This window comes from Osmerus mordax, chromosome 1, assembly GCF_038355195.1.
Source record: "Osmerus mordax isolate fOsmMor3 chromosome 1, fOsmMor3.pri, whole genome shotgun sequence".
Classification (NCBI taxonomy): Eukaryota; Metazoa; Chordata; class Actinopteri; order Osmeriformes; family Osmeridae; genus Osmerus; species Osmerus mordax.
This window is the reverse complement of record NC_090050.1, coordinates 10,259,953-10,269,784: the sequence shown is the minus strand read 5'-3', so window position 1 is coordinate 10,269,784 and position 9,832 is coordinate 10,259,953. Positions and strand designations below refer to the sequence as shown.

At 47.6% G+C, this 9,832-nt stretch overlaps 1 protein-coding gene across 1 annotated transcript in view; it reads right to left on the bottom strand.

Moving 5' to 3' along the window:
* The window catches only part of LOC136945899 (POC1 centriolar protein homolog A-like), a 23,577-nt gene extending 16,055 nt beyond the window's left edge, over positions 1-7,522 (bottom strand). Inside the window, 11 exon segments of the mRNA XM_067240020.1 lie at positions 1,410-1,449; positions 1,451-1,536; positions 1,726-1,770; positions 1,772-1,796; positions 4,147-4,279; positions 5,136-5,251; positions 5,586-5,693; positions 5,862-6,041; positions 6,823-6,994; positions 7,164-7,248; positions 7,501-7,522. Of these exon segments, the coding sequence (XP_067096121.1) occupies positions 1,410-1,449; positions 1,451-1,536; positions 1,726-1,770; positions 1,772-1,796; positions 4,147-4,279; positions 5,136-5,251; positions 5,586-5,693; positions 5,862-6,041; positions 6,823-6,994; positions 7,164-7,248; positions 7,501-7,515 (1,005 nt within the window). The 5' untranslated portion in view covers positions 7,516-7,522.
* Positions 7,523-9,832: the final 2,310 nt, after the last annotated feature.

Below are 9,832 nucleotides of genomic sequence, written 5' to 3'. Positions count from 1 at the left end.
TGTGTGTGTGTGTGTGTGTGGGGGGGGGGGGTGGTGTGTGTGTCCTTAGATACACCAACTCACAGCCAAAGGCCCAGTGTTATTCCCATCGAAAAAAAGAAAAGGCAGAAGAAACAAAAGCAACATACAAAATATCTTCATGCCAGGAGACCCGAACCTGCCTGCATCATGTGATATTCTCCAGTTCTACCGCAAACATCTGAAGGAGGCATTCACCTTGGGGCATACTTCAAAAGGATGCGACTTGGAGATGGAGAGGAAATTAGTCAGGCTGCGTTTGTGCAACAGGCGCTCTCTGAGGAAGGCTGCATGTTTTCCGGATAAATCTAGAGGATGCACTGTGATCTACACAGTGTGGGGACACAAGCACAAGCACCCTGTTCCTCTTCTCTATATCAGTACGCTGATACACTGGAACAGCGAAACCTCGAGAGATCCCGTCCAAAGCGTCTGAATCCAAATGTCCGACACGGTTAAATAAGACAAGCGCCTTCGTGTCGGCTTTTCAGAGGTAGCTATATATTTGACCATGAATGAATGCTGTGGTGGTGGTGGTTTGTTTGGTGATCAACCGAAGACGAAACGGTTCGAGGCTAACGACGAGAGATTCGACCGCTAGGTATTCGAGGCCCATTGTCTGATGTGGAGACGGTGAATGGAGGGGAGGAGCCACGGCTGAAAGGGAGACGCAAAGCTGGGCCGTGTCGCCTCCCAGCCAGCACGTGGTTCACACGCTACGGCACAGCGGCCACGCTGTCGATACAGATCTCAACACTCAGGCCCTTCCCCCTGCCCCCCTCCATTCACTGCCTCTTCCCTGACACGCATGCACACGCACGCATACTACCGGGTGCCATTGTTCCGGTCCCTCTCTGGTCTGGACCCCAGGCTTGGGGGTCTGGTCCTGGGAGGTTGAATCCCATTGTGTGGGGGGGATTGAGCCCTCGAGCCCTGTCTGGCAGAGGAGCGTGAGGGAAGCATGAAAACACGCCTGCTATCAGATGCAGGCCTCCTGCAGGACATGGGGGGGGCCCCCGCCTCTGCTAGGCACCAGATCATGAAGGGATGCGTGGCTTTGTGGACATGAGGGGGTGTTCTTCGATAGACCGCTCTGTGGGACGGGGAACAATCCGCTCCTGCATTTCTCTCAATTAGCGAGCTAGCTAGCTAGTAGAAAACGTAGCTAGCGATTACGTTCGCTAGCGGAATTATGTGAAATGAACCTCACACAGGATAGTTTCAGCCGACTCGCCCCCCCCCCCCCCTAACTTCAGAGTTCAGGCGTGCTTCTGGCCTGGGGGTTGATGAGAGCCTGTCACGGAGGGGGCGGTCGGAGGGCCGCGGGGGGGGGAGAGAGAGAGGGGGGGATGTGCTGTGAGATGTGCATTCCAGACATTCCCGGCGTTTACCTGGCTCCGGAGCGTGCCGCGGGAGTCTCCGGGAATGGCGGCCCCCGCCCCCCACGTCGGAGGGCCCGCTCTGCTGGAGCACCTCCCTGTAGTCGGCCGAGTCGAAGTTAGTCTTCCACACCATCACCTGCAGGGGTACACCGGCCGGAAACACAGTCCATATGTTGAATAATATACACGCTTCAAATACACGGACTACATTCAAAAAGCGTGTCGGGACCTTAAGACACGCTTGGTGTTGGTTTATATAACCGCGTGGTATTAACTAGAAGCACCCAGCTACAGGCAGAGGCCCAGCGTACAGGCAGTCCCTGACCTGCTCGTCAGATCCCCCGGAGGCAAAGAAGTCTCCCGTCCTGGAGGAAAGACACACAGGTAGCAGGACCCCTGGGGAGAGAGGAGGTGGAGAGGAGGGGGAACTGGGTCAGACGGGGACAACAGAGACCTCGGCTGGAGTTCTGGAACAGGTTCGATAATGCAAATATCTCTTCCAGAGACATTGAGAATAGAGAGAGAGAGAGAGAGAGAGAGAGGCCGGGGACACGGTTAAGGAGCAGAATGCGAGACCTCCCTTGGACCCCCCTCACAATGACGTTGTATTCAGCCCGTGATGTCTGTGAGGTGCAGCCCCAGCTGAGCCCTGTACATGATGTGATATTATCATGTGGGGATGAAAGATGATGATTCTGATCCATTAGATCTCGCCAGACCAACCAGCCATCGCTGCTATAGCGCTACTTAGTCTGGCATGACTCACTGTGACTCACGCCTCAGTCACACACACACCACACTCACAACCCCGTTGAAGGAGCAGGATACAGGTCATTTATACCCCCCCCCCCTTCCTTCTCCTCCTGGTCCCTGGCTGGCCGAGACTGATTCAGGAAAGCAGGCAGGCGGTCCAGACCTCGTCAGCACCACTCACAGCTGACACAGTGGGTCACTGACCTGCTTCGCGCTCAGAACTCGGAAACTGGGACAAGGGAGGGAAAAGGAGCTACGAAGGCCCTTGCCAAGCTTCCGCCGACTGTATTGCGACACCTCCTCCTAGTGAGAGGGCCTCCCCACAGCAGAAGGAAAAATAAGATTCCCCCCCCCCCCCCCACCTAACATCTCTGTCAACACCCTGTCTGTTGAGGGGAGTAGGAGGGCCTCTGAAATGTCCTGTACAGGCAGGATGTGTGTCAGAGAGCGACCCTGCATGGGGGGGGGGGGGGTGTCAGCGTGCGTGACAGGGAATGCTCCCCCAGCGTCGGGACCAGGCAGAACGTCAACTTGGCAGGAGGCCGGAGTCCTACTTCTGAACAGGCTGCCGGTGGGCGGCTCACACGCCAGACACACTCCGGCCGGGCACCGCACCTCCCCCCGCCGTCGCAGCGGGCCAGACTCCGACCAAGGTCAGAGTGCTTTCCCAGAACCACCTGGGAGAGCCGACCGGGGTCCATGGCAACACGAGTGGCAGACTGTGCGTCGACTAATGCCCGCTCCGAGCCTGGCACGCCCCCCCCCCCACCCCCCCCACCCCCCGCCTGTCTCACAGCTCCGTTAACTCAACAGACACGTCAGCGCTGCTGGTGGGGCCGGCACGGCGGTGGCGCCCAACTCGCCAACTCATCCTACGCATCCGTCGCTTCGCTTCGACACATATTTCACGTGGCCCAGTTTCCGTAGTCCGTCGATGCCCTACATTCAAAGAGAATGTAAAGGTGTTTTGTCTCTCCCATCTATCAGCGACACCTGTTCTCCAAGCAGATGGCTGCCGGGGTTCTGGCAGAGCCGCATAAACAATTAACACCCCGGAACATGCAGGAGACAAACAGCTTGGGTGACTCAGAAATGTGCCACCTGATCAGAAAAGAAAACGAGATGAGAGAAGAAGAAGAAGGCGAGAAGTCTTTATCTGGAGGGCTTCAGCCTTCCTCCCAAACAGAGGGACTTCCTCCGTCACGAGGCCCGGTCGCAAACACATCCCCCCCAGATACACCTTGTACTCCTCTACTGAAGAACACTTCACTGTCAGCCTTCTCTGGCTACACCTGACTAGCAATCAAGGTCCCTTTTCAATAGTAGCACTGTACAGAGAGAGGAGAGAGGAGAGAGAGACAGAGAGACCAGGCCTGAGAGAGAGAGAGAGAGAGAGAGAGAGAGAGAGAGAGAGAGAGAGAGAGAGAGAGAGAGAGAGAGAGAGAGAGAGAGAGAGAGAGAGAGAGAGAGAGAGAGAGAGAGAGAGAGAGAGAGAGAGAGAGAGAGAGAGAGAGAAAAGAAACAGCTACTCCCAAAGTGAGTGTTTAGTGTCTCCTGTCCTCCCCTACCCAGAGCAGCCGAGAGCCGGAGAGCCAGAGAGCCGTGGGGTGTTGGAGCCCCTGCATGAGGGGCTCTACAGAGGAGGCAGCACCTTCCCTGCCATGACTCACTCTGAGTGGGTAGGCCGATTCCCTGACCGTTTTTTTTCTTTTTCTTTTATAAATAAACAGAAGAACGGCTGGTGAAACGATATTAAGCTGAAAAAGGGAAATAGAACCCCAGCAAACCCACTCGCTTTCCTTTCTGACGCCGAGGCGGGCGAGAACAGGTCCTTGGTGTAACGAGTTAGGGGGAAATGTAGTCCGGCAGAGTGTCTCGGTAAACATAGATGGAGCGCGCGCAAGGAAAGAGAAGGAGCAGTGCTTCGTAGCAATCATGTCTGTGTGACAGCATGTGTGACTGACCATAAACGTGTGTGTGTGTGTGACGGACCTGATGTCCGTGCAGGGTGTACAGAAGTTTCCCCTCCACCAGGTCCAGTATCTTCAGTGTGGAGTCATTGGAGGCGGTGATGAGGTAGTTGCCAGACGGATGGAAGGATAGCCCATTCACCACGGCGCTGTGAACTGAAACAAGCTCAAATAATCAATGCGCATCCCTAGCACAAATGAACACATATAGTTCTAGACGTGTGCTATATAATGACGCCTAATACACTCAACCAATATTACACGGGTCAGTTCCAAACTGATTTGTATGTTGCTGTCTTATTTGAATAGCTTGCGGTAACTAAGGGAGGATCTAAAAGGAACCTAGTGGCTGTTAAACTGCAGGGGACGAGGTCCAGGGCACTTTCATTCAACGGGCATGCTACTCCCTCTAATGGTGAACTTATGCTACTACAACTGCAGATTCCCAATGAGGCCAATTCAAACACTATCATACTGCTAAAGCTTTCTAGGAAATTCCGATTCCACTGAAAAAATGTAACCTTTAGAACGCAATCACTCAAGGCAGATTATTGAATCTGGAACTTAAAACCGTGTCAAACGGCATTTCTTTTGGCCAGTTACAACCAGCTTGTTCTAGCTTGTCTCACCACTTATGTTGAAAATGCCTTCAAGTCACTGCAGTGCCCCTAAAGCCACACAGCATTGTAATGGCTGACAATCTGCTAAGTCTTCACTGAGCTGTAAATTGGCTGGAGGAGTCATTATCTAACATCTTTTATCTCCAAATGTCTCCTCTGCGGGATGTAATTACACATAGTTAAATCCAAGCCGGATTCTGAAACCAATCACTTCTCCAATCACTTCATACAATGTCTATTTTCTATTACTGTGTGGTCAAATCGAAAAGGACTGCAGGTTACAAAATTCCGCCCGATCTTACAATTTCCGGCCGATGTTTTTGGTGTTCAATGTTTGTTTGTTATTACAATCTACCAGACATTCTCCCTTCACGGGCATGACTGAGCATCACCTTGATAGTGCTGCAGGAGCCTGTTGGTCCGAATGTCCCACACTTTGACTGTGTTGTCCGTGCTGGCTGCAGCGATGCAGGTCCCACTTGGGTGGAAGTCTGCGTGGTTCACATACCTGAGACATGCAGGAGGGAAACAGGGAGACAACAGGGAGTCCGATGGCTGAGCGGTTAGGGAGTCGGGCTATTAATCAGAAGGTTGTTGGTTCGATTCCCGGCCGTGCCAACAAACGTTGTGTCCTTGGGAAAGGCACTTCACCCTACTTGCCTCGGGGAGAATGTCCCTGTACTTACTGTAAGTCGCTCTGGATAAGAGCGTCTGCTAAATGACTAAATGAAATGTAAACAGGCTCTGACAGGAAGAAACCTTTACAAAGACACACGGTCAGAGGTTTCTCTTGTTGCACTGAAGATCCTTGACCCATGCACCGGGGCGGCGTAGATCCTTACCCTCCATGCTCATAGAAAGAGTGGATGCACTCCCGGCTGTTTTTGTCCCAGAGCTTAATGGTTTTGTCGTCACTGGCCGACACGATTAACCGTCCATCTGGAGAAAATCTGAAGGAAAGTATTGGGAAGATGGCACATTTTTATTTCAGTGCGAAGTAAGTGAAAGCTCAGCTCATAAAGTCATGACGCTCGGGCCCAAGGAGCTATGACATGATGTACACATAAACAACCACAACAACATGTAAAAGGTAACATCCCATGACAGGTATCACCTACTTGGCGCATCGCACCCAGTTGATGTGCTGGCTGAGGGAGAAAAGGAACTTCTGTCTGTGGACAGTCCAGACTTTGAGAGTTTTGTCGTCTGAGGCTGTGACCAAAGTCTGGCCGTCACTGGAGAAGTTTACACTGCGGACGGTCCCTGTGTGAGCCTTGAACACTGTCGACTCACCCTTCCTATATAAGGGATACAAAGAATAGAACAGAATAGAATGGAACAGTAAGGCAGATAGATTCAGGGTATTGTTTTATATACATTATTTCCTTGAACAGTTGTGCTTAAAAAATGGCTTGAAAAAACATTTTACGTTTCAATTATTTACGCTTTTCTTTCCAACCACTTATTACACCCAAGATTCCTGTAGGCCTAATAGAATAATAATAAAAACATATGCAAAAGGAAAAAAAAACTGCTTACCCTTATCAAAAAATACATAAAAGTAAAGTAACAGTGATTCCTACACAAGACATCTGATGTATTGTAAGGCTTCAGGTGTAAGGCTACAACTGAAAACTTCACATAATATGGGACCAAGTAGTTGTCTTGTCCTTCTACACCAGTGAATTTCTCAACTGGGAGTATCTGTGGATGGGCCACTCAACATCCTAAACAATGATCCAACGCTGTTTTATTGTGACTGTCAGTATTGCTTCCTCACTAGGCTCAATCTGTGATCCTTCTCTTATAATATAATCTTATATGCTAGCGGTAGCGCCATAGCGCAGGTGGAAGGTATTTAACCAAGTGTGTCAGATGTTATAGCATAAACATGAAGCCAATGATAAGTTCTAACCATTGGTGAATACCTGGTCCAGAATTGTATTCTACTATCGTCGTGAAAATAGAGAAACCCATTCACTTTCACCTCATTAGGACTATGTGTGTGTCATGTCTACAGTTATACTTACACACTGGGAACCCAGAGACTAACTGTGTCATGTCTACAGTTATACTTACACACTGGGGACCCAGAGACGGACGGTTTTGTCTCTAGATGCTGATGCCACAAGGTGACCAGAGGGGGAAAACTGAACAGACATTACAGCATCTTTATGTCCAACAAATCTGTAAGCTCTCATCTGTGGCTTCATGTTCCAGACCATCAGGCAGGAGTCCATAGATCCCGTGACTGGAGAAGCAAGGGTCACACACATCCCGTGATTACACACAAATACAACATTATACACATTACTGATTTGTTCCACATATGATAAACCACACTGTGTCTATTGATTGTGGTATAATGTTCTATGTTCTTTCCAAATTAGGGTTTGACATGTGACAATGTTATAGCACACCTATTTGCTTCATGTTGCAGTTGAAGTCAACACTTGTTACGGTGTCTCTGTGACCCTTGAAGTGTCTCTCGAGGGTCGGGTCATCCTATGCAGTGAAAGGCAAAGCTGGGTATCAGTGCTAGACAATTTTGCACAGTAACAAAAAAAATACTAGGAGGAAAACTTTACTTGCTAAGCCATAAATTATTCAGATCTAGCGTAGTTCTCTTGCCATAACTAACCTCCAAATTATTAATTTCAAGAGCTACAAACCGCTCAAAAGCTAGCTAGTAACAGTACAGTTACGTTCAATATGTAACTCATACAGCATTCTCAGAAAGTGCTGTAATAATCTTACCAGTGCAGAAGTCATCCTTGGATTGTATTTGAAGAAACTCAGTAAAATAGTTGTTACTTAGCAAACGTTATCGTCTTTTGATACACTTGCGTGTGTTGTTATTTGCTTCCGTATAGTATTATGTCTGAGAAGAATGAAGAAAGGATGAATTAGCTACCCCAATTACAAACTCGGTGAATTGTCACCCGGTTGCTGACAACAACGGAGACGTTTCAGTTTACGCGCCGCGATTGGGCGCTGACAATCCATTCTTCTTCTTCTGTTAAATGTATTGACAGACAGCAACCAACATTCATGAGGTGCAATCCTGCCGCCTTCCGTACAGGAGTCTTAAATCCATTCAGAAAATGAAAATACAGTTTTGGCTTATCAGTTTTGAATTATTCTGTGCCCATCTGTTAAATTATAAGAAAATGTTATGACTTAGATGATTATATTTTAGTTTTAGTCTCGTCGCTGCCTCCGATCCATAAATGTTATCACATGTTAACTTTATGTTATTAACACTTTTAGTCACAGTACTATAACAGGCAGGTTTGCAACAGTATATTAGTCATGATATAGTGAGTGATAAATCTACACAGTATGGCATTAAACACGATTAACCAGCCAGGATACGTACGTGACCTGCCGTGAGGTCATGGTCGTTTGCGATGGGTCACCTGATTTCTCAGCTTGACCTCTATCCTCCCCTCTTTAAGCGTGGATTTGGCTTGGCCTGATTTTTAATCTTCTTATTCTTAGAAGTTAAGGTGGAGGGTTACATTTCTCACGTGCAGTCCTAGGTCTGTGAGATGATGCTTCAGCCACCAGGAGGCAGGATACACAAATTAACCTCAAAGTATCATGATTAAGTGAATTATTCAGATCAAATGTGAACTGTTGGGACTGGTGGAGACTTGGTGTTGATTCAGTTGGGTTGCAGGAAGTATCCATGATAGGTCTATACACTTTATTTACCATCCAAACTTTATTAACCATCCAAACATTGCATTAATTTGCATAGTTAGTGTACACTATCATGCCGTCAAAATGATGCGTTCATAAGGAGAGTAACTGTTGGCTGAGTGCATTAGGATAACTAAATTAGCATTGCGTGTTGTTACCCCTTCACCTGTATCTCCTTAACATTTGCCATCTCATCATGCGTTGGCCAGGGAATAACAAAGTTTGTCAATAATCAACCATACAATGGCCCTTTAGCCCTACTTGCAAATACAAAATGAAACAGCTAGGTAGAATTTCTAGACATTTAATTATAATGTGTAAAAAGAAAATGAGATGATACTGTACTACATATGATACAAAACAAAACCCTTCAAAACTACTCAGTCATGCTTGCATCTGGATCTTGGCATGAGCCCATAGGGTAGTAGAATGTTGTGTGTGAACTGTGAACCAGAGCCATAGAAAAAGAAGTGTGAAAAGTCTATGGAAGTGTCGCAACTCTCTTTTTCTATGGGTCTGCTGTGAACGTGTGGGTACACTTACAGTGTGATGGTAATGTGAAAATAATATATGTTCACAGTCAAAACCCTCCTACAGAGATGATAGCCCTGTTGTTTCTGGCTTCCCAAGCACTAGAGACATCAACATAAACATAAAGGGCTTTACCTTTATGTTTATGTTGAGACAATAGATCAAGAACAAGGTGGTAGTTTTACTAGAGTCAGCTAATGATATAATCTCTATTCTCTGTGTCCAAACCAATTTTTTCCAAGACCAATCTGTGACATAATGTGGACCGTAATCCAGTTCTACTGGAGTTACAGTCCTGAGCTGGATAACTTTCACAGGTGGCCTGATAGTACGATATCAGTGTAGGCTACAGGCCTGAGACCCATCTGGTCTATTGTAAAGGGAAATGGGGTCTTCCTTTCAGCCAGTGTGACCAAGCTGGCCCAGCATCTCCTTGTTCCAGCATATAAGGCACCTTCAAACCACAACTGAAACATATTTTTTGTCATTTTGCTTCCCAATGACATCTAAGCAGCAAAGAATGAAATTTCTTCCGATGAAGTCATTGTCTGTACTGCCTGTACTGTGGGTGTGAAAATCAGTGTCACATCTGACTCATCTGATGAGTCTAACTAGTTTAGTTTAATAAGATTGAGTGACAGTGGCTCCCAATTTTAAGACATCCAAAATGTTACCTATAAATACTTGCATGATGTGTTAGAAAAAAATGACAGAAAAAATAACAAACAATCCCCCAAAATGGGCATACTACGGATCTTTCCATAATGGCTCAATTGCGTGACCATGAACAGTGAGTACATTCCAAAACAAACAAAGAGTTTCCTTCTTCAGAGGTATTTTATTGAGTCTAGAC